The following is a 25,823-nucleotide window of genomic DNA, read 5'->3' as shown; positions in this document are numbered from 1 at the left end:
CTTCTTTCTAATTTCTAATGGTTATTACACATCTACCATAGCCATAATGTTCTACTACTTCACCTAAACAATAAAGAAATATAAATTATTACAAATTCATAAAAAATCACAATTTATTCATGACATTAAAACATAAACATAAATGAAAACAATCCTACTTTGACAGTTCTTATTGCATATCACAGTTTTTTTGTTGAATTAGCTGTTTACATAAATGCAAAAAAATATATAGTGCTGCACCCTGTTGGTAAATCTTATAACTTTTGAATTTGAAAGCTTTTGTAGATCATAGAACCAACTTTTTTAGTTGAAACAGCTGACTAAATTATTTAATTCTGTTTAAATATGAATACTCATAAGGTTAACATGGGGAACTAAAGAGCCACTGGGGTGGAGCCCGGAAGGATTTTTGAGATAAGAATATGCCTATATGTTAATCAGGAATGTGAGCTATCATCATGCCAAATTTCAGCCCAATCCGTCCAGTGGTTTATGCGTGTTTGAACTTCAAACAAACACACAAACTTTCACATTTATAATATTAGTAAGATAAGATAAGATATTAACATAGAGAAAAAAATTTGTTTTACTTTACCCACAGCTGATTTTGGGTATATGGTTTCCTCGGCAACATAATCTTGTTTGTTATTCGTACAAATAAATTATTAAATATCCAAAACAAGAAGCGATATATTTATAAACATCATCAACTTAAGAAGAAACATTAAGTGGGATAGTAATAATAATTAAATAGCTAGTGATGCTGCGCAGCGGTGAAACGAGCGGAATTTGTAAGTCAGCCAACGGGCCTGCAGTGGACGTACGAGTAAGGCTTGTAAGTCGGGGTTAACCAATGGGTTAACATATTCACTACTATATGACACAAGGCCCTCGTAGAAAGAAGTATGACGGCTGAACAACTAATTTTAGTGTAAAATTCAGCTGATTGAACATCAAATGTTTAGCTAACCGGGAACTTGTTGATGTCAGGAAAAGTATTGTTTGTGTAGCGAAAGTAATGTTTTATGTCAGGAAAAGTCAGCTGTTCACTTTTTGTTTTTTGTGAATGGAAATTGACAATTTTCGAAGATCTCATCTGTATGGAAATGGGCTATTTAAAAATACAGAGTGATGGAAAATAATTTTTCATATTGAATATTGTAATAGGCTAGCAGAATAAATACTCCTTTTGGTTTGGCAAAACAACTTTAATTCTTGTAACTTTATACATATATATACAAAAAAAATATCAAACTCACTAAATCCTAAATTGTTGTAGCCTTGACTGGACTATCTGAAACAAAAGCATAAACACACCTGCTACTTAACACTGTCCTGCTTGACTCGGATTGAGTCTCCTTTAGGTTTCAACTTCCGGTCCAATATAGATTGAACTTCATCTTCATGTTCTTTCTCTTTCATCTTCTCTAACTGAATAGCCAGGTCGATTTCTTGGTTGTATTGGATGATTGTTGCCTGTAAAATGTTTGAAAAATTTAGATAATTTAGTACCACTACAGTACACTCCCGATTAACACTTTTCCCGAGGATGTTGGGACACAGGCTATCTCGATTACCTTGGATCTTGGATAACACGGAGGTTATACCGATTTGGAGGTTATGGGTTACGGTACCACATTAGGAAGCCAAATACATTAAGCTAAACCAACACATTACAGTATTTGACACAAAACGAGGTGGATCTTTCTAGTTTAAGGGCCGGTACACACACACCGACTTGGACGCATGTGAGTACGACTGTTTGTGTCGTGCTGGCATACGACAAAGTCGTGTTACCTCACGACAGTTGTCGTATCGGTATACGACTCAGCAAACACAACAGCGAACTCTAGGCTTTAGGACTACTCATTTGTGAGGATGTCGGCGGAGGAAGAGGTTCTCCTTCTCCTTCTCTTATTAAGGAGAAAACGTCGACGTAAAAGAAGAAGTATCCAAACAGATCCTTTTTTTACTTGAGAGATGGACGAAAGGACTGTTTGGTGTATCGTTTGACGAATTGATAAGTGATGAGAAAAAGTTTTTGGATATTTCAGAATGTCGCCAATGTCATTTGACATCCTGTTGGATACTATTAGGGACAAAATAAGAAAACAATTAAACACGCAACTGAGATTGGCTATACCTCCTGAGGAGGTATAGGTGATTTGCGGCTTGTTCTTCTACGACACTATCCATCACACCGACCTTCCTCTGCCAGATTGCAATGCAGGGTCTGAGTTTCCCAGCGTGGCGCCCCGCAGTCGTGTCCCGAGACGCACTAGTGTGTATACACCGACGCGACAGCCGTATAAAGCCATGTCCCGCTACGACTCAAAACAGTTGTGAGCCCATACGACACGTCTTGCATGTCGGACCCCCAGTCGGTGTAGGGCGCGACTTGAAATTTGTCGTCCATGACTATGACACCTCCACGACTGCTGTCGCACTAGTGTGTACACCCCCATGCGACTTCCATTGCCTACTTTGTTTCTCTACTTGTCGTGCAGATATACGATTTCTTGAGTCGTAGAGGGGCACGACAAAAGTCGGTGTGTGTGTACCGGCCCTAAAAAGCGTAAAATTACATTTTGTTATAGTTTGACCACAGCTTTCACTTTACACAATCATGTCTACAAAACATCGTAATGACACTGCCTGTTTATTTTCTGTAGATAGCTTGTAGGAGTTTTTTACGGCGTTGGAATTAGCCCTTCTGGGCACATTTGGTAGAGCTTGGATGCATTCATCAATGATCATGGGTACCGACAAGATCGGGCGTGTCATTAAAAATAGTCAAATAGCTATCACAGGGTGTCTACCAGGTGATTAAACTTAATTTCAGTGACTTTAGTGGGGGACGACAAGGTAACTTAATCAGCCATACAATATTTTGTACTGTAAAGATTTTGAGCTGGTTGTTCAATATGATAATAATATTCATATAATTTATTAAAAATTATTTATGCCATAAGTAAGTTTATAGGTGTTGATTAATCAATTATTTAAAATGGGACGCCACTATGTGTGTTTTGAGCAGGCTGCTCCCAAAATATGTTTGCTCTCTGATTCTGCACTACAAATTTAATCATTGTCTGCAGCAAGATGCAACACAAAATAGAAGGTTTGGGAAACTTTAATTTAGTTAAGACCAATTTCCATGACTTGGGATCTTTAAATGAAAATCCGTTACGTTTCAGTGAGTACCGTGACCCCCCAGTAAAAATCAGTGACTTCCGTGATCAGTAGAGACCCTGTATCAACAGCAATTATTCTAATTCATCACTATTTCCACTATCCTCGTTAAAACTTATGTTTATTGATGACACTCGGTAATCCTGTATTGCCGAAGTCGTAAAGGTGGATAAGCAAAATGTCAACTTAAAGAGTATACAGCTTCAGTTGAATCTTGATAATTCAACACAAAGCCCTCTTTCACCATAGTCCTGCACCACGCTGGTGTTAAAGAGGGCTAACTTGATGGTTTGACACTTGGTAAATTTTGGCATTTCATGCATGTTATAACAGGAGTGGTCGTATCTTTCCAGTTTAGGTGTTTGATTGGCCCTTACAGTTAGTAGTAGTGATTTTTAGGTAGAATATGTACATCATTGTGTTTTGTTCGCTGGTTTAGTAACTGACCCAAAATATTTGGCTTATGAGATACAGTTTTTTTCTTTTTTGTCCTAGGAAGCTAGCCATGAGCCTGGAATTGTTTTTCACATTACTTCAGGCTAGACCTAGGGGTTGCGGCATTATCACTTAGATAAAATCCATTAGTGACTTGGCGGGGATCGAACCCGGGACCTCAGAGACTGAAGTCCCACGCTCTAACCACTACGCCAGCTCGTTCCCCTGTTTATGAGATACAGCAGGGCTACATAAAATTTAACAAGCCTAATAAAATAATAAAAATAATATTTTATTCAATAAAGTAATGATTAGACTGATTCATTTTAACGCTCAACAGTCAATAAGTACATCATAAGTTTAGTTTTCCTATCTTATATTAAATTTAATTGGAAATATACTTGTGACAAGCAAGGAAGAGCTCGAGCGGCGAGCACTGTGCGTAAATTCCTATTGTACAGGACACAGGGTCTTTCTCCAGCATGAGCGTTGTAGTACAAGAGGGTGAGGAGGCGGTGTTGGACTTTGCCCTAGATACCAGTGACTAGTGCTGGACACACTAATTGTACCATTTAATGCTTCATCTATACTTTACTTTTCTGTGGAAAGTTACAATATAAAAGTTAATTCTTACCGTATGTTCTCGGTTCTGGCAAATGCGTTTGTACTGGCTAGCCATGTAAGGTGTCGGTCTTCCATCCATAAATTTGTAGTCAGGACCATCCCTCAACATTCTGTTGGCGTTTGGGTTGTCAAAAATTACTGAATTTCTCCTGTAAAAAGTGGTTGAGCGTTCAGTAAGGTAATGAAAGGATCCAAATTTAGGATTTGAACTAAGAGATAAATAGATTTACCTTAATTTTCAAAAAATAATAATACACAGTTTTTATTCAAATTTGTCTTTCTTGTTTATTTTGAGACATGGTACCATATTGGTATAGTTGCATTATAGTATAATGTAATTGTTTGAGAGGATTGAAACCTGAGAATCCACTAAACTTGACTGTTTTAAACATAAAGTATTATTTCAATGAATTAAGAAGACTTAAAGAAGAATGAAGACCTAAAGTTTGGCTTAAAGAAACCACTGTGAACAAGTAATATAAGAAGAATTATTTTCTTACAAATCTTCCACAAGTTCCCAAAATATTAATTCATCCTTATAAAAAATATGTAATCACACTAGTTCACAAAAACATACCTCCTTGGTTCCATCATATAACGTTGATTCCGAGCTTTTCTCCATTTGTTTAAATATGCTCTTGAAATTTGGAATATCTCTCGGTCTGAAAAATATGAAATTCTTGACATGAAAAATGTATACACACATTAAAAGAAAGCACAATGCCAGAATTCAGTAACACTGACCTTTCTGTCTATCCTGCTAACGAGTTGTAAGACTCACACAACCTTAGTTAAAAAACATGAAAAATGTTTTACAACATACGTATCTTATATCAAGTGTTATAAAGACTAGACTGATTTACTCTTTTCGTTTTAGACAAAATGAAGCAAATGTTATTATATAATTTGGAGATATAGCCTCTGGATCGTTATTGAACATAATTAAATCTAAGGCTTACCTTACGATCCAATTTAATATATTAATATATATTAAATTGGATCGTAAGGTAAGCCTTAGATTTAATTATATAATTGTTCCAACAAGCTAAATGACTCTTGACATAAGCTATGACATAAAACTAAGTAGTCCAACCTAGACGCTGCAAACATACTATTTGATAACAATCTCTATACAGGCCTGTGACTGTACACATACCAAAGCCTATTTTCTTGAATGAGTACTGAATCAATGCCCCACTAGGTAATGCGGCGACAAAGGTTGTAAAATAGGGGGTATCTGATGATCACTCAGCGTCAGATCACAGTTACATTGAATTCACTATAGGTTCGATCTGTACAAAAGAGACCTATAGGAACGTGAGGACAGACTGGAACCAATAGTGATGCGCGATTGCGAGATGTTTGAACAATCAAGATGTTCCGCTTATCGATTGTTTCGATTGCTTAGCGAGAGGTTTGTACAATCGAGATGTTTCTCTCGATTGTTGCATTCGTTAAGCCTAAACGTCTGTTCGCAACTGTCTATACATTTCATGAGAGGTGTTACGAGGATATTAGGCCTAGTTCTTTTTCTAGATTCTTAGATTCTTATAGAATAGCAGACTATTATGCAAAACATATATATACTGCTGACATATGAATATTGAATATAAGCACTTACGTCACTCCGTCATGACAACAGAAATAGAAAATTATTTTAAAGGAATGGGTAATGGCAAATAATACCGTTAACAAACCATTTATGAGAACCTTCTGTCTCGTTATAAACATTTCGATTTAAATACAAACATTTTGTTCGTAAAATACCTCGTCTTGTCAATCAATAGTTTTTATTGAGTGGTATAAAGTCACTATTCCGTAGATAAAGTAAGTAATATATCTATAAACCTTCCTTGGTTTTGAAGTAAGATATACCTCTTATTGGGGGTAAATCCCCGGCAGATAGGCCTACAATAGAAATTAGATGATAATAATTGACGATGCAGCACACTTAACAAAACAATCGCCTAATCGCCATGAACATCTCGTTAAAAAGCCTCTTGGTTCTCTAGACGAATGCGAGTACAAGAGAAGAGAAGCCGTGCTGAAACGAAACAATCGTCACAAACATCTCGATAAAGCCTCTCGGTAAGAACCTCTCGCTAAGCAAAAATACAATCGAAACGTCTCGAGAGGTTCAAACAATCCAAACGTTTCGATTGCAACATCTCGCAATCGCGCATCACTAGGAGCCAGTATCGAGAGGTGCTAGGGGACAGACTAAGACAATTAAAAGACACAGAAGGGCAAGGGGTGGAGAGTATGGCGAATTCTCTAAATGCGTCCATACTAAGCTCATACCAAGAAGCGTGCCCGGAGACTGTAAAGAACATGTGCAGGCAAGCCTGCTGGTGGAATAGTGGGTTAGAAGCTCTGAGGAGGAAGGTTCGCAGACTGTATAATGTAGCAAAGCGTACAGGAAATTGGAACAACTACTCAAAGATGCTCACTGTTTACAATAGGACAATTAGAAGAGCTAAGAAAGAGTCATGGAGAGAATTCTGTCAAAACATGGAGAGTGTTTCTGAATGTGCAAAGCTTCATAGAGTACTAGCTCGAGGTCAGGCTAATCCTTTAGGAACAATGCTTCTAAGGAGGATGGCACATATACAGACGGCCCAAAAGAAGTGCTGGAGAGCCTTTTGAGCGCTCACTTCCCAGGATCCTTGCAACTGCAGAGCACAGTCCAGGAGGAGATAGATAGAGAGACTAGGGTGCGGACGGCAAGGGAAGATTGGGCTTGCGCTAGGGCTGTGATTACCTTTAACGGTATTAAATGGGCTCTTAGGGCATTTCAACCATTTAAAGCTCCTGGTGTTGGAGTTACAACATCATCCAATTTACTTATTACCTGTTTTATAAAATCATATGTTATATATCTAGTTTTGTTATGATTATAAGTAAATAAAAGTTATTATTGTGTGAGTGTTAATTAAAGAATAGTTGATTCAATTTTAACAGATTATGAGACTTAATTAAGTGAGGAATATGGAAAGAAATATGAGTAATCACATTGAACTTTTGAACAGAAATAATTATGACACATGGAAAATGCAGATGGAAGCAGTTTTAGTTGAAAATGATTTACTTGGGTATGTGTTAGGAACCATTAAAAGGCCTCTAGAAGAAGGTGAAAGAATGACTGCTTGGCTAATCACTGATGCAAAGGCAAAGGCAGATATAATCCTCTCTATCAGCCCAAGCGAATTAACCCTTAGAGTGCCAGGCGAGAAATAAAAGTAACGTTCAAAAAATGCCGAGCGCGATCTGGTGATTTTTAGGTTAAAATTTCGTAAAAATCGAATTTTCGATATTTCGACCAACGAAAATCGATGTATCGCATCTAGTAACTTTCGACTCAATGTTAATATATGGGTTAAAAGAATCCGAGTATCCATTCGGTTGTTATGACAACTGTTCGATCATTACGAAACGTCCGGTCAGCCGGACGTTGGCACTTTTGGCTCGTTCTAAAAACGTCCGGTCGGCCGGACGTCGGCACTTTTGGCTCGTCTTAAAAACGTCCGGTTCCCCGGACGTTGGCACTCAAAGGGTTAAAGCAAGTGAAAGGATGTAACACTTCAGCAGAGATATGGGAAAAATTAAAAGGCATTTATGATTCCAGTGGACCAGCAAGGAAAGCCTTTTTGTTAAAGAAGCTAATTTTGGCAAAACTGACCCCTGATTATGATGTCAGAGATTACATGAATATGTTTTTTGATGTAGTGGACAAATTAAAAGGAATGGACATCGATATTAATGAGGATCTTTTGACAATTATTCTTTTGTATTCCCTGTCAGATGAATTTGAAAACTTTAGAATTGCTATTGAAACTAGAGATGCACTGCCTTCTCCTGAAACTTTGAAAATAAAAATTGTAGAAGAGTGGGAAGCGAGAAAAGAACATGGTAAGAAAGAGAGTAGTGAAGCTCTGCTAGGAAAATTTCAGAATAAAGTTAGATTTCAACCAGGAAGATTTTCAAAAGACTCTTATAGAAATAGAACGGAATCAGTTGATTTTCCGTTTCGATGCTTTATATGTAAAGCGATCGGGCATAAAGCAAAATTTTGTCCCAAAGTAAATAAAGATCAACAAAACGTAGCGATTGCTAAGCTAGAAGAAGTAGGACTTAATTCTTCTGTACAAGATGAGTGTTATTTTGGAAACTTGTCAATGAAAGATATACAGTGGTGTTTGGACAGTGGATGCACTTCACATATGACTCATGTGAACAGTAAATTTACCAAGTACAAGCCTGTAAATGGAAGAAGTATATCTCTTGCCAACAATTCATCAACTGATGCAAGAGGGGTTGGAACAGTTAATATGAACATTTTAAATGGGAGTACAAATCTAAGCATTAATTTGTATGACACTTTGTATGTACCAGGACTTCGAACAAATCTGATGTCTGTAGCTAAAATTACTGACCATGGGTATCAAGTTTTGTTTAAAAAAGATTCTGCTTTGATAATAGATCAGAATGGACAGACAAAGATCCATGCGAATAGGTTAAATGGACTTTATTACGTACAAGAGAGTAGTGAAGAAATGAATATAAGCTGTGAAAATACAAGTCTATTGTCTTGGCACCAACATTTTGGACACTTGAACTTTGGAGACTTGAAAAGAATAATCAATTTAAATATGGTTAAAGGTATTAAAGTGAACACAAAAGAGCTTATTCCACAATGCGAGGTGTGTATTCAAGGAAAATTTACATAAAGACCCTTTCCTAAAAGTGAAAGAACATCTGAAGTGCTGGACATTATTCACTCTGACATCTGTGGACCAATGAAAACTGAGTCACATGGAAAATCTCAGTATTTCATTACTTTTATTGATGATAGCTCAAGATGGGTTGAAGTTTACTTTTTGAAGAAGAAAAGTGATGCATTAGATTCTTTCAAAAGGTACAAGAACAAAGTAGAAAATTTTACAGGAAGAAAAATTAAATATCTTCAAACAGACAATGGAGGAGAGTATGTTAACAGAGAGTTCAATGGATTTTTGAATTGTAATGGTATTCAGAGAAGATTAACATGTAGCGGAACGCCTCAACAAAACGGAGTGGCTGAACGGATGAATCGTACATTAAACGACATGGCAAGATGTTTGCTCATTGAAGCAAATCTTCCTCAAACGTTTTGGGCAGAGGCAGTTGCAACAGCAGCTCATGTTAGGAATAGATGCCCATCAGATGCAATCGATGGTGTATTACCATATCATAGATGGTATAGGAAAATTCCAAATGTTTCATATCTAAAAAAGTTTGGTTGTAAAGGTTTTATCCTAGACAAGACAAATGACAAGTTTCAATCAAGAGCAAAAGAAGGGATATTTGTTGGTTATTCAGATGTATCAAAGGGCTGGAGGATGTGGTTACCCGAAGATAGGAAAATCATTACAACTCGAGATGTAGTTTTTGACACATCTTCCTTTCCACATGTCGATGCAAATCATACTAATTCAAGCTTTAGGGTATTGCCTGTAGACAGTTTACTCCAAAGACATGAAAAGGTCGAAGAAAATCAAAGAAGTGTTCAAGTTGATCAACCAAAAGGTACTGATGAGAAAAATTTACTTGATGATAGGCAAACATTAACAAATGAAACTAAAGAACATATGTCAAATGAAATGGAAGAGATTGAACATGACGAGCCATATATGATTGATGGGGATAATAATGGAGATGATCATCAGAATAATGATATTAACTTGAAAGTAAGAAAATCTGAAAGAAAAACAAAAGGTGTTCCTCCTAACAGACTATCATTAATAGCTCAAGGAAATGTGATTGAGCCAAAATCTTGGAAACAATTGGAGAAATTGCCTGAACCTGAGAAAAACAATGGGTTGTAGCAGCTCAAGAAGAAATGGAAGCCTTATTAAAAAATGATACATGGGAACTTGTAGATTTACCTCCACAGAAAACAGCAGTTGGATGTAAATGGATATTTAAAGCAAAGTATGGAGATGACGGTATGGTTGAGCGCTATAAGGCACGTTTAGTAGCCAAAGGTTACTCACAGAAATATGGAGAAGACTATGATGAAATATTTGCTCCTGTTGTTAATTCAACAACAGTAAGAATTTTACTAACCATAGCAGCGACAAAAGATCTGACTGTGCATCATTTTGATGTAAAAACAGCCTTTTTAAATGGAAAGTTAGAAGAAGAAATATATATGCAACAGGCCGAAGGTTTTGTGAAATCTGATAATGAAGATAAAGTTTATAAATTAAAGAAATCAATTTATGGGCTAAAACAAGCAGCTCGGGCCTGGAATGAAACACTGAATACAACAATGATGAGCATGGGATTTGAAAAAAGCAATTCTGACCCTTGTTTATATAAGAGTAATACAGATGGAAATTATACATACGTAGTGGTTCATGTTAATGACATTTTGTGTGTTGGATCAATTGAAAATGTCAAGAAAAAATTTCAAAAACTGACACAATGCTTTGAAATGAAAGACTTAGGAGTTGTTCACAACTACTTAGGAGTTGAAATTGATAAGATGGATGGAGACTTTTACATTCACCAAAGAAGAAAAATAAATAAAGTCATAATTGAACATGGGCTGGAAAACAGTAAACCAGCAAGAACACCAATGGAAGTTGGATTTATCAACTCAACAGCTATGTCACCAGATCTGCCGGATAACAAAATGTACAGGAAGGCAATAGGATCACTTCTTTATCTTGCTGTGACATCAAGACCGGATATTTTGTCAGCTGTTGGAATTCTAGCTAGAAGAGTTGAAAAACCCTCCCAAAGTGATTGGAATGCTGTAAAGCGAATAATGAGATATCTGAAAAGTACCATTGACAAGAAATTAAAATTAGGGGTGGAAAAAGAATTGAAATTGTCATGCTATGTAGATGCTGATTGGGGGGGTGACTTAGCAGATAGAAAATCAATCAGCGGAATGATGTACAAGTTAGGAAACAGCACTATAAACTGGATTAGCAAAAAACAGACCAATGTCACTCTTTCTTCAACAGAAGCTGAATTCATGGCCGCAAGCTTAGCCACTCAAGAAGTAGTGTGGTTAAGACTATTGTTGAAAGATATGGGCTTCCCCCAAGAAAATCCTACAGTAATATTTGAAGACAATCAGAGCTGTATCAAGTTTATTGAAAATGAAAAGATGAGTGCTAGAATAAAACATTTAGATATTCGAAAACATTACGTCCGAGAAATGATAAATAAGAACGAAGTATTTCTGGAATACTGTCCAAGTGAAAATAATCAAGCGGATCTTTTAACAAAGCCACTTCTAGGGCAAGTGTTTAAAAGATCACTCTTTTACCTAGGACTTTACTAGGCATGATGTTGAGAGGGTGTGTTGGAGTTACAACATCATCCAATTTACTTATTACCTGTTTTATAAAATCATATGTTATATATCTAGTTTTGTTATGATTATAAGTAAATAAAAGTTATTATTGTGTGAGTGTTATTAAAGAATAGTTGATTCAATTTTAACACCTGGTACCGATGGCATCTATCCTGGGTTTTTGCAGGAAGGTGGGGACCAGTTGATACTCCCCTTGGTGCGCCTTTTCAGGACCAGCTTAGCCAGTGGAGTTATACTAACAGCATGAAGGACCTCAAAGGCGGTATTCAAACCGAAGCCTGGAAGGGACACATATGCTGTGCCCAAGGCTTTCAGACCAATCAGCCTTACATCGTTTCTCCTGAAGACCATGGAGAAATTAGTGGATAGACGAATAAAAGATAGGGTCCTCGTAAGCCGTCCTTTGCATCCGAACCAACATGCCTATTAGAAGGGAAAGTCATGCGAAACAGCCCTGCATGCGCTGGTAAGCAAGATTGAAAGTGCTATCTTGAATAAGGAAATAGTGGTGGCTGCATTTCTTGATATAGAAGGAGCTTTTGACAACACTAGTACTCGCTCTATTGTATCAAAGCTGGTGTCAAGAAATGTGGAAAGCACTGTAGTGAGGTGGATTTGCAACATGCTCGAAAGTAGGAGAGAGCAAGCTTCTCTGTGTGGGACGGTGAGAGAGGTCAAGGCCCAAAGAGGGTGTCCACAGGGTGGCGTCTTGTCACAACATCTGTGGAACCTGGTGGTCGACAATCTCCTGTCCGAGCTCAATGCACAGGGCATGTACGCTCAAGGATATGCTGACGATATTGTTGTACTAATAAGAGGAAAATTTATGAACACTTGCCTGAAACTCATGCAGAGGGCATTGTCCATAGTGGAGAGGTGGTGTAACCAGGAAGGTCTGAGGGTCAATCCAATGAAGACTGTAATGATACCATTTACAAGGAAGATAAATGTTGATATTGCTAGAGTACCAACTCTCTTCGGTAAGGTATTTACTCAGGGGAGGTATAGAAGAGGCTACGATGACAGCTGAGGGCTTCTTATAACCTGAGGGAACGCCATTGCCGTAACAAAACGGTCGATAGCCATCGGCTTCGGTGGTTTAATGGTTAGCGTGCCGGGCTGATATACTGCAGATCCCGGGTTCGAATCCCGCCGGTGGCATTAACTTTTTGTCCAAGATTTTTTATTTTCAGCAAGTTTGGTTGGTTTGGTTTGGTTATTACAGTTTAATTTTTTTATTAAGTCATTATAAAATTTTAATTGAGCAATTTTTAGTTTTATTTTATAAACAGAATTATTTTTCCGATTACTATAAACTTTTGTTATATTATTTCTTTATCAGCAAGTTTGGTTAGTTCGGTTAGGTTATGATAGTTTAATTTTGTAATTAAGGATCAATAAAATTGAATTTTTGGCATTTATAATTTTATTTTATGAACAGAACTATTTTTGCGATTAGTAAACCTTCATTGCCAAAGTACTCTCTACTACAGCGCTGTTCACGGAGGAATTTTGAACTAAATGCCTCATTTGTACCTCCCCTAAGTCAGACCCCTTCGGTAATCAGATCCAGGTTAAGAGGGAGTTCAAATACCTAGGATTAAGGCTGGACGACAAGCTCACCTGGAACAGCTATTTGGCACATATAACACAACGCTCTCAGACCACACTTATGATGATGAGACGGGCTGTTGGGAAGACCTGGGGTCTAAGCCCACAAATGACTAACTGGCTATACACTAGGGTTGCAAGACCAATGATGGTGTATGGCTCAGTGGTCTTGTGGACCAAGGTAATGCAAACTACCGCTGTTAAAAGACTACAAAAGATCCAGTGAGTGACATGCCTTAGCATCACAGGAGCCATGACAGGCACTCCAACTGCAGCCCTGGAAGTAGTGCTAAACCTGCCACCTCTCCACATCATTGTGAAAGGAGAGGCAAGGATACCAGAATGGCTACTAGTCGCCTACAGAATGGCTTGCAGTGGCAACTGGAAGTATAATGCCTCCAGTGAGCACACAAGAGTTGTAGACAAGGTGCAGATGAACACCTTGGAAATGCTACCAGACAGGATGGTGAAGATCACAGATCTAGAAAAACCACACAATGTCAACATTGTTGACAGGGATGCCTGGGACAAGGGTGAACCTGAATACATGAAAAGGGGGATCACTTGGTATACGGATGGCTCGAAAAAGCCAACGGGCACAGGGCTGAAATATATGGAGTCAGACCCAAGGCGCAGTTCTGCGTAAGCCTGGGAAAAATGGCCACTGTATTCCAGGCAGAAGTTGTTGTCCTGTCTGAGTGTGCGAGAGTGTGTTTGAAGCGCGGTCTTATAGGCCACACTGTATACATGAACTCAGACAGCAAAGCAGCACTAATGGCACTTGACAGTTTTGACTTTACCTACAAGGCTGTATGGGACCGTCATCAAGCCATGAAAGCTCTGGGAAAGAACAACAGGATCATCCTTAGTTGGGTTCCAGGGCACAAAGGTATTGCTGGCAATGAGGGAGCTGACAAGTGGGCAAACAAAGGAGCTGAAAGCCCTCTCATGGGTCCAGAGCCGACTTGTGGCATTGCTTACAGCACAGCACGGAGCGCCAGTGGATGGGCATAGAACATTGAAGGAACTGGGAAAGAACATAAGGAAATGTACAGTCAAAGACAATAGATGCCTTAAACATTGGCAAGAAGGATTTGTCGTCAACAATACAAATTAATATTTATAAACTTTCCGGCCAACTACTGTAAATGTATCCAATTATTTACTTTGTACACATGAAGTGAACAGTAATTATCTCATACAATATGCAGTAATATTATTACTGTATATTGTATACAGGATACAAGTACGGGGTGTTTCAAAAATCAGTTTACCGATTAAGTGTATTTGTTTGAAGCAATTAAAAAATTAATTTGATTTAGGCTACATTATAATTTTATTGAAACTGAATTTACACTACACACAGGTTGTAATTCATGATAATCGCATGTTATTCTCCATAAGAATAACGTGGGAATTTAAAGTTTAAAGTTTTTAAAATTATCTGCGTAACCGTTAGGCATATACGCTTCAATATACAAAATTATTTCTTTTAATGTTCTAAAAATGGGGAAAATACAATTTTTACCCCCATAAAACCCCGTTCCCATAGTCCGATCATGCTGGTTCGCAAACTCGTTTGAATAAACTTAGGTTTCTGCCAAATTTGATCAAAATCGTAGAATTTTTGCTCGAGTTATCACGCTAACGGACACACACACACACACACACACATATATATATACATGAACTTGAATGGAGGTTGTTTTTGGCCTCTGGGGACCTCAAAACGGAAAAGTAAATCGGTCCCGGGTCCAGGTATTATCATGAGTACTACGGTAATAGCTTATTCACTTTATGGGAAATTCGCTAAAACGCTGTGAAAAATGCATTGAAGTTGGTGGAAAGCATTTTGAACAATTATTTTAAGTTTACAACCTATGTGTAAAGTAAATTCAGTTTAAATAAAATGTTTATATTAATAAAATTTATTTATTATTTGCTTCAAACAAAAATTCACTTACTCGGTAAACTGATTTTTGAAACACCCGGCATATCCTTGAGGTTTGAGATGTACCTCAAAGGCATCTAATAAAATCTCTAGACACCTCCCAACTGTTTTGAATATCATTAAATTTCAGGTTAAAATTGTATCTCATTGACAATAAAATGAGGAGATTTTACTGAATACTAAATTTTAAGAAAGAAGGGGGATTAAAAAAAATCAAACATTTTTTGTAGAAAAAGGGGGGTTAAATGCTTTTACGCACGCAGTTAGTCAGGCTGTAGTGCGAGACTCCTGAATCGATCAGACTACTCACTTAAATCTGCCTCTACTGCTCAACTATTTTTGACACATTGTTTGTCACTTTCTCGTGCCGTTTTCTGTCATTCAATTCTTTTATGACCTGGACCTTACCTGGTCAGGGTTGAGCTTCTTTGCACAGAGAACGCTGCTGAGAATCCAAAAATTAGAATTTAGTAAGTTTTAAGAATATGTTTAACTTTTACTTCTTGTTTGTTGTTGTAGTTGTAGCTCTGTTATACATAGTGAAATAACCTTAATACAAGGGCTGCTTGTAAATTAAGGTTCCAACAAGTAAAGAGGTAAAAAATGTGTGAATTAGGGAGCTCATAGAAGGCCATACATTTCCACAAAGAGACCAGCTGCAGATGTCAATCATTTTTTTGTAAAGACAGTCACAAAAGTTGAAGAAACATGCTTGCGGATCGGAGTGTTTAGGAGTACCGTACTTTGCCATTGTCTATGATAAGTCTTACAGTCACCCCTTTCAGTTTAGCAATCTCTCACAGTGACACACCAATCTACAAGCAAGAAGATTTCCTTAGTTTTTCTCACTGTCTTATTAGAAACTAACAGACGGCCTCGTTGTGCAAATGTGCCCTTCCCCTAACGACCTCCACTACTTATGCATATTATTTTATACATAAAAAACACTTTTCTCCATCGACACATGTCATCTGCAACGGATTTCAATAGGGTCCAGGTTAGGGGGTTACTGACATTGAATCACCAAAATTTAATCAGAGAACGCAAGTCATACTTGGCGAGAGCGTTGATATTCCCTGTCATTGTCAACGGCTACCATGAAGCGGATTGCTGCATAGTGGTGGGGACTAGTTATAATTGTTATGAAGGAAGTATGGTATACAACATAGAGCTAGTGTTAGATTTGATCTAGCTTGCTCTGTCACAACGGGAGCTTTTCAAGAGAGCTCAATTAACAGGAAACTCTCGTACAAAGTACTAAGTGAATATCTTTCATACATTTAAAGCCTAAGATCTTATTTGGAGCAAGAAAGGTGATTTGTCAACCCACCACCTGCTATATGCTAGTTAAGGATATGAATCCAAGGTAGGAGTATAACGATTGTAATGACTCATGTTCCTTTGTTACTGACTCATAGTCTTCAGTTAGGTCATTAATGTAATACTCAGTAGCTGGGTACATTTTTGAACCCTAAAATGAAGGTCATTAGGTTCCTCTGATTTCAACTGGCGGCCTGGAGAATAAAAACATTTTTTTAAGCCCCTCAAAGCCAATAACACTATTTACACTAATTTCCTGGTTGTTGGTAAAAAAACTCACCTAAAAAGATTTGGATTTTTTGAATTTGTTGTAATCTTACAATTCTTAGATTTTTTACAGAGTGTTTCTGAGTCAGACTGATCCGTCTATTACAGTGGTCTTTTGTATTATATCAATTTTTTTTTTGACCTAGTTAAAATTGTACTAACTATTTTAAAACACATGACATTCTGTGGCTTAAAATTAATTTGAGGATATTATTACTTTAAAATACCAATTCGTCATCATGTCAAAATCATTATTTTGCTTTCAAGTTATTCAAAGGGAATTCAGGTTTGATAGGCCAACTTTTACTACACTTCATGATGTGATTATTGATAAAGAAATTAGTTGGAAGTAGCCTATAATATTTAGATAATTTGCACAATTGAAACTTCTCAATTCAAACACAGTCAACATCCCTGACAAAGTTGATTCCAGATTAGTCTTTTAATGATGAACCTTCCAATAATTTTAATAGTCTTAAAATAAAAGGTTTTTTTATCAAGAAAAACACTCAAATATTACAATGTTTTATTATATTCATTATTAAATATTTAAAAACATACCATACACTTGATTTTAAAACTTATTTATTCTAATAAGTAATAAAACTGTTTCAAAAACATGAAAAAATCTGTACAGCTGTTCATAGTGTTAAGAACAAAACAATTCACTTACTGAAACAAATCATTTTACCTTGACCTTCGATACAAAGTTGAGAGCAGTTCACTTGTCTTCTGGTAGCCATTATAAACAATTTGTAGAAAAGTTTAATTATTATTTTCTCTTGACAACCGTCCAACCATCATCTTCAGCTGGTGCTTCTTCATCCGATGATGATGATGACTCCATTGGCACCGAGTGGGTAACCGAGTTGAGGAGAACTGTGTTAATTGGTGTTCTGCACGGCAGCGAGGACAATGCCGCCTGAAGACTCGGATGATCTCCAGTCTGATACATCTGGTAAAGTTGGCACAAATGATTGGCTACTTCATCGTTGGAGTCGTCTTCTAAAATTGTGGAAAATTCTGTATCCATCGCATCTGCCAAGAGGTCAGAGACATCATACCAGTCTACATTGTTAGAAGTGATCGTCTGTGCAACTGAATCAATTATGCCCGTCAATTTGTGCTGAGTTACAGCAGGGGGGCCGCCCATTCCGTGCTCCACAGCCAACTTGATGGCCGTCCAATTATTAAATACGATGCCAATCACGTCAGCAAAGCTGGAGTACAATGGCTGGTCTTGTGAACTGTCCATTGCTTTCTTGATTCACATCCGCCAACCTGGAGTAAATTTTGAGGATAAGAATCGTTTGGTAAAAAAGTACTCATTAATCTTTTGTGTGTCAAAAATGGTAAATGAATAACTGACCAACTAGAAACATATTTAAAATCATGTAGTTGTTAGTGGAAATTTGGGTGTAACATAATTCTGGCATGGAGGCAGAAAAGCGATTAAAACTGTAGGTGACATTAAAGTTGAAAATTTGTAGCGTAATCCTATTAAAGAAGCTTGACCTGAATATTTCTAGATGATTTATTCCATTGTTTTGCCAGGCAGTTGTGAAACTGTCAATGTGGAATGCTATATACCCTAAGAGGTAGTCCTTAGCTATTCCACTCTAATGATGTGTAAAACCTATTGCTAGTTATTTGCTTGAGAAACACCAATTACACTGGTGTGTAAGGGGCAAATTTTATAAAATATTACCATTGACTATTGGGTACTGAAGTAGACATCCCATCTGTATGGACCAGCTGTTGCCAATTTTTTATTAAAAAAAACATAGTTAAGGTAACACAGTACCGGTACTCAAATATAAATTTTTTTAAATTTTTTTTTATTATTTAGTTTTGTAAAACAGACTTTTCTGAACACGTAGATAATAAAAATTAAGGAAGAAAAAAATTATTTTTAAAATTTTCAGCTACTTTTATAAACTATTGCAGCCTAATTTAGCATGTCCAAGGTCCTACTACTAATCAAGACGCAGAGGGTACGCCGTCAAATATTAAATTTATGTAAACATTTTTTATTATTTAGTTTTGTAGAATACACTTTCCTGAACATGTACATACCAAATATTATGGAAGAAAAAATTATTTTAAGCTATACAGCGACTTTTATACACTCTTACTTTAGCATGCCCAAGGGTCCTACTACTACCCGTGACAGGGGGTACTTTTGTCGTTTTCCGAAAGTCAAGTGGTTTTTAGTCAGGTACTACACTTTTCTTCCTCAATTATAATCCAATTTCAATAAAATTTTTTTTAAGTTATTTGCAATGTTTAAAAACTAAAAACTTGGTTCAATGGCAACATAAAATGTAACTTTTATTATCAAACCTAACTTAAAACCATTTAATACATCCCTGAATTTGCATAAGACCGACCTACCACCCTGACATAGGCTACCTAAAAATAAGAATTACATGTAATTAGTCCAACAGTCATAGAGATGCTAGTTAGCATTGTTTCTCAGCAACGCAACGCCAACGTTTTTTGCTCACCATTACAAATGTTGGCTTTAAAGCCTCGTTCCCACGACGCGCGGTAGGGCCATACCATGGATGTCCTTGATCAGTGATCGGATCAGTGAATATGCGAACATTTGCGGACCGGACCTACTGTTCCCACAACGCGTGTTGCATCATACATTTCAAGATCCGCCGATGGGCTGGGAACAGTGCAGAGAGCACCTCGACCCCCCTCTGCACCGAATACGAGCCACAGTCCTTTGATGTTTCATAAGTTTACTTACTTCGGGCGGGAATGAGCCGGACTCAAACAAACCAGCCTCGGACCGCTACACGGACCATGGACTCAGGACGCGTAGGCTACTGATACAAGCCCTTGCTCAAATCCATCCGTGGAATCGCCCTGCCTCACGTCATGGGGCTTTACACTTCTTCAGTTGATAAACCAGACTTAACTTACTTTCCTTTCATAATAACACAATTTTCGCTGTCTGGTTAATAAACCAATACTATTTTGACGTGCCTACATTTCTCTCCTATTACACGGTTTCTGACCGTAAACTGAGATAAATGTGTTTAAATTGCCAAAATAAACATAGCCTAACCAGTGTCCAATTGACAAGCCCGATTGTAAACAATTAACTGTGCAACAGCTGATCTATGTGCACTGAATAGGCTCCCGTTAGACAGAAAACCATGCAGTGAGAAAGCTTAACTACATGCATCAACGATGCACAGCCACAGGGCAACAACTGCAGTTTACGGTTCGATGGCAGTGGACTGCTTTTTTAACATGGCTGTACCCGTGGAGTGTGAAAGCTCTCATGCTTTTCTTAGCACTACTAAATAGATTACCAATATTTCTTTTACCATACGGCGAAAACCGTACAGTGTGAAACTAGCGTTTGTAATTTAATGTTAGAACTAGACATTGAGTCTAGGCCAGCGAACACATAACAAAATAGAAGCGCTACTCGGAGCGGAGGAGCGTGGCAGTCTGACTAGCCGACGAAACGGACAAAGATGGCGGCGCTAGCCTAGTCCCGGCGTCAGCAACGCGCTGGTCGTCTGCTATGCTTCGAGTCAGTGTTGTTTACATAGGCTTTGTTTAAATGTAAAAATACTTTTGTATAAAAATTACTTAGGTTTTTCTGGAAGTACATTGTCGTATTAGTATATTGTTGGAAATGTCTTAAAGTAAATCGATTGTTTTTACCGTAGTAAATCGATTTTTTTTATCGCGGGAGAAATTTTTGTTTACAAATATATATCTGTTTAAAAAACATCTTTGTTCACATTATAAATCTGTCATATTAGTGTTATTTTATTTCTTGTGTCACGACAAACACGATGGCATTTTGAACGACATTTTTAGCGTCTTATTAACGATGTTAGCATACGTTTTAAAAATAAACATCACCATAAAGACTATTGTGAGTAAAAATTTTAAAATGCATGGAACTGTTAACAATAAACCTACCAATAAGCCATAACAATTTCACAAATATTGGCTGAGTAGTTTGTTTACAATTAAATTTTAAACTTCAGTGTTAGTGCAGAGTTTCTTAAAAATCGGTACTTTTTAGGATCTTTCAACTATATAAATTTTTCTAGTAAACGGAATTTTTTTAATTTTTACCACGTAAAATGTATTTAAACCAGATTATATTTAATTTTTGTCTCAACAAAATCTGATAGTTCATCTCAAGAGATATTTAGGCTCAAACTCGAGTGCACATATTTATTTCCCCAACAGTAGTCCCGGCGTGTGCAGCGCGCTAGTCGTCTGCTATGCTTGATGAGAATAGTGTAGATATAAAGTTAACGATATTAGTGTAAAGGAAAACAATGTAATTGAGGACTTAACGAACAAAGTACTTGGACAATGTGTAGGTGTAAATTTGTTTCCAAATATTACACATTTCTCAGGATATGAAACAATATGGACAAAAATCATTTTTGTTTCGTACCTAATTAAAATTATTGCTCAAAAATATTCCAATGTTAGAGTTTGCTACTACTGTAAAATAAGTAACGAAAGTCTTCACAAAAATAAAATCAGGCAACATCTCAATAAAACTGTAATTTTTCTGGGGCAATAAATTGAGTGTAATTTTACAAATATATTTGGGAAGTTTAATTTAACTTACAGAATTATCTTTAGTTTATCTTGGATGATATTGAAAGCTAATTAGTCCTTAAAAAGTTGTGCTAAACGGTTGAAAATTTTACATAGACAATATAGGTATTTGAAAATGTCATTAATATATACAATATTACAGTACAACAGTATAAATTATTAAAACACTGCACGCTAAATGTATAGAAGACGGCCGGCGGTGCAGCGGCGTGGCGCGGAGCAGCGGCAATGGATCCCTTTTGTACCTGATTTTTTAGAAAACCGAACATGATAAAAAATTTTGGTGAATCGTATAGTTAAATTTGGTTATTTATCCACAACTTTCCCGCTGACGAAATTTCTCTGACCAAAAAATAAAAAATTTCCTCGCAATACAACTTTTTCATGTCTGAATTTGAAAAATTAAACTACATAAGTATTAAACATATTTATAACTCAATTACTATCATAACTAATAATTTTATATTAACACCATCGTTTTTCTCAGTATCATATCTACAAGTGTGCAAAATTTCAGAATTTTTTGTCAACTATTAATGTTGTTTATGATCGTGTATTTGTTGCGGGGTTTTTAATGCGAACTGAGCTCGCGGGTCTTGGATTCAGGCTGTATGACGGACCAAGATGGCGGATTTGGCCACACTTTCAGTGCATTTGGTTAAACGCCGTGTCCTCTCTATTATTATTATTATTATGTGCTCGCTGGTCTAGGCCTATATCTATTGTACTTTAAAACTTAATAGTACCGGTAGTTCTAGCATAACTTAAATCATGCACTTAACTTAGGCCTAGGCCTACTTGGGTTTGGCTAAGTTTCTTAATTTAACTTAGACCAAGTTAACATCAGAGACACCTAAGAGCAATAGAAATTCCAAAATAGCCTAGGCTACTCACTGGGTAGAAGTGTTTTACTCTTGAGAAGGAATACCAATGACATCTCAGTTTCTTCGATGAAATTAAATAAATGTTATGCTTAATCAACAATTTCAACCTAATTTTAATGGCAACGACAAAGCGGTAGCTAAACAATAACCATAGTGATTAGTAAAGTGCTAAAGTGACGGTGACGGTCTTCACTTCAACCAAGCTAAAAGCTAAACCAAAGTTCCAAAGTATCAAACAATGATCAAACTCTCAACCTAACCAACGACTCAATAAAATAAGTAAGAAGTTATTATTATCCAAAAATAACCTTAACGCTTAACATAACCTAGATAAAAAATTTGAAGTGGTTGTCGTTGGCAGAGGTGGAAGTAGGACTGCAGACTGCACTAACTAAATTAAAAAACTTTAGGTCCTACACTCATTCGAATGAAAATATCGATTATTTGATCAGTTCGTTCGATATATCGTTTAGTTAGTTAGGTTAGGTTAACCTAACTACCAAACGATATATCGAATGAAACAATCGATATATTGATCGATATTTTCATTTGAATGAGTGTAGGACCTTAAGTAAAGTGCAGCCAGAAACAGAGCTGACAAGAACAAGAACAAGTTTTCTCTACAGGTTGCGGGAAAAAGTTATTAAAAACCAAAGATTAAATATGTAAATGGTAGTAGACACTTCTTACATTGTATTAGAAAATGTTAATAATTCTAAAAATGAAATTTAAACAACAACCTGGAGGCGAGTTAGCGTAGCGAACGAGCTAACCTGAAGGCAAGTGAGCGCAGCGAACGAGCTCCAACCGTCCAACCTAAAGGTGAGTGAGCGTAGCCAACTAACTTCGACCAGGACATGATTATGATTAAGCCATGCGAAAGAGCTCAAAAATCTTGAAAATGGACGAGCATTTGACATAAAACCACATTAGGACAGGAAGACGTCTGTCGGGCCAGCTAGTACTGTATAATATCAATAATATCTACCGTAATTTGTTATCTACCGCGATTCCAAACTAAATTGCTCATTACCCTTATCTTTCTCTCTCTACTACTCCACCCGGGTCGCCGGAATTTTACCCCCTGGGCAAAGCTGACGTCACTATGACGTAGTAACCTGAGTGGCCAAAAGTTTGTTCGCGGCCGGAATTTTACCCCCGTGGATTTGGAAGTTTAATGAAAATAGCCAGAGCGCGGTTAATTAGATAGCGATAAAAACCGGAATTTTACCCCCTGTCCATATAACTAGCGTTAAGACTACTGAAGATGTACGGGCTGGATTTTTACCCCCTGAATTTTACCTCCGGATTTTTACCCCCTGGAATTTTACCCCCGGATATTTGCCCCGGATTTTTACCCCCCGGAATTTTACCACCTGGCCGATTCTAGAAATTGAATGATTGATTTTCTTATTTTTGTTTTTAATTAATTGTAAACATTTCATTATTTAGTAGCGTATCTTTATTTATTTATTTTGTAATCTCAACTAAGTAAACAGAATTCCCTGTTTAATTTTGATGTTCGGGATTTGCATTTGGGGCCAACTGTTGGTTAAATAAACTGGAGTAGCGCATTTAAATAATAATTGGGTGAACTATCTTCTTAAAGAAACAATAAGGCATATGTTGTTATTGTTACAATACAAACGAAAAACATTGTTTCACCACGGTTGTATAATAAATCGTTAAAGAAATCTTCGAATCAATTATCCAAATTATTTGTATCCAAATTATTTGAAAAACTAATCCTAAAGAAGATTGAACCCAATTATAGAAGACTTAAATTTGATTCCTGAGCATCAGTTTGGCTTTCGGAAAGGACACTCTACAGTTGAACAAACCCACAGACTATAGTAGACATCATTAAAAATTCATTTGAAACAAAAAAGTACTGTTCCGCTGCATTTCTGGATGTACAACAGGCATTTGATAAATTGTGGCATACTGGACTTCTGTATAAACTTAAATCATTGCTCCCCCATTCTTTTTACAGTTTGTTAAAATCTTACTTAAATTAACGATTCTTCCAGATTAAATTTCAAGAAATTTTAACCGACTTGAAGCCTATTCATTCTGGAGCACTCCAAGGCAGTGTTCTTGGACCTGTTTTATATTTACTATATACCTCCGACATCCCCGTGGGCCAAAATAGTACGGTTGCTACGTTTGCGGATGATACTGCATTTCTCTCCAATCACGAAAATCCTCAAGATGCTTCAATTCAATTGCAAGTTACATTAAATGATTTTGAACTGTGGCTAAAAAAATGGAGAACTAAAGTTAATGAAACAAAATCTTTACATACATTCACGCTGAGACAAGAAAACTGCCCTCCAGTTACTTTGAACAACATAGCGTTGACAGAAGCGGACAGCGTTAAGTATTTATAGGATTCCACATGTATAAAAATTAACCTGGAAAACACATATTTGGTGTAAAAGACAACAAATGGACTTGAAGGTTCGTAAACTCAACTGGCTTCTAGGCAAAAAATCAACGCTTTCGTTGACTAATAAACTCACACTTTACAAAGTTATGATCAAACCTATTTGGACGTACGGGATACAGCTTTGGGGAATGGCAAGTAAATCCAACTTAGCAATTATTCAAAGATTTCAGTCAAAGGCACTGCGATACTGCGAAGAATAGTTGATGCCCCGTGGTTTGTTTCGAATCGAACAATCCATGAAGATTTCAGAATACCTACAGTAATTGAAAGAAATAACAAGAATCAGCAAGAACTATCAAGAAAAACTTGAAACCCACCCGAACAATATAGCCGTTAATTTGCTGGACAATAGTGATTTTCCCAACAGACTGAAAAGTTAAAAAAGTTACTGAAGTAAAAAAAAATCAATTATAATTCTGATGTTTGTTTATAATTGTAAAGTGGCTATGCCGTTGGGAAATAAAATAAAATAAAATAAATAAATAAATATGACGTATAAACAAACATCAGAATTATAATTATAATTCATATTAATCAACAGTTGGCTTCAAAGATCGAATCCTGATACTCGAATCTCAAAATTAAAATCAAAAACCTGTTCGATTAGTTGATATTACAAATAAATTAAGATAGGCTACTTAATAATAAAATGTTTAATATTAAATTAAAACAGAATGAAGATAATTAGTCATTATCACTAATTTCTCTGACCAGGGGGTAAAATTCCGGGGGTAAAAATCCGGGGGGTAAAATTCCGGGGGGTAAAAATCCGGGGGCAAAATTCCGGGGGTAAAAATCCGGGCCATACGCTCTAGGTTTTTATAATTTGATGTGTTCTGATTAAATTCACAACCGTGAAAATATATGTTTAATTCCGCGTTTAATCCATCAAAAATCTTTGATGTCGCGACATCATTTTGATGTCGCGAAACTCAAAAGTTTGCGGCCGGAATTTACCTCCTGGTTTGTGACGTCAAGTTTGCCCAGGGGGATAAAAATCCGCTACCCCCACCAACCCACCCGAAGCCCGAAGTCCACTCCACCCACAGTCCACTCCACTCCACTCCACAGTGACGCCATTTTCTTTTATCGGTTCGGTATTTTGGT

At 36.8% G+C, this 25,823-nt stretch overlaps 1 protein-coding gene across 2 annotated transcripts; it reads right to left on the bottom strand.

The window, feature by feature from the left end:
• Positions 1–1,187: 1,187 nt before the first annotated feature.
• On the bottom strand, positions 1,188–22,647 carry LOC129004099 (39S ribosomal protein L52, mitochondrial-like). 2 transcript variants are annotated; one of them, XM_054432494.1, is made up of 4 exons: positions 22,278–22,645; positions 4,829–4,913; positions 4,262–4,400; positions 1,188–1,476 (listed from the first exon to the last, which is right to left on the bottom strand). In XM_054432494.1, exons 1-4 carry the CDS (start codon positions 22,318–22,320, stop codon positions 1,321–1,323), a joined length of 423 nt encoding a protein of 140 aa, XP_054288469.1. In that variant the 5' UTR covers positions 22,321–22,645; the 3' UTR covers positions 1,188–1,320. The 2 variants fall into 2 exon arrangements, with proteins under 2 accessions (XP_054288469.1, XP_054288468.1); XM_054432493.1 differs by lacking the exons at positions 1,188–1,476; positions 4,262–4,400; positions 4,829–4,913 and adding an exon at positions 17,279–18,050 and having other exon boundaries at positions 22,278–22,647.
• Positions 22,648–25,823: the final 3,176 nt, after the last annotated feature.

Source organism: Macrosteles quadrilineatus, unplaced genomic scaffold (genome assembly GCF_028750875.1).
Source record: "Macrosteles quadrilineatus isolate MER2022 unplaced genomic scaffold, UCM_ALF_1.0 Scaffold_9__3_contigs__length_116548681, whole genome shotgun sequence".
Lineage (NCBI taxonomy): Eukaryota > Metazoa > Arthropoda > Insecta > Hemiptera > Cicadellidae > Macrosteles > Macrosteles quadrilineatus.
The sequence above is the reverse complement of the archived record's forward strand: the minus strand, read 5'-3'. Positions and strand labels throughout refer to the sequence as shown.

Coding starts and splice junctions, on each gene's coding strand:
- LOC129004099 (XM_054432493.1), bottom strand. CDS start 18,024: ATGGACAGTTCACAAGACCAGCCATTGTACTCCAGCTTTGCTGACGTG.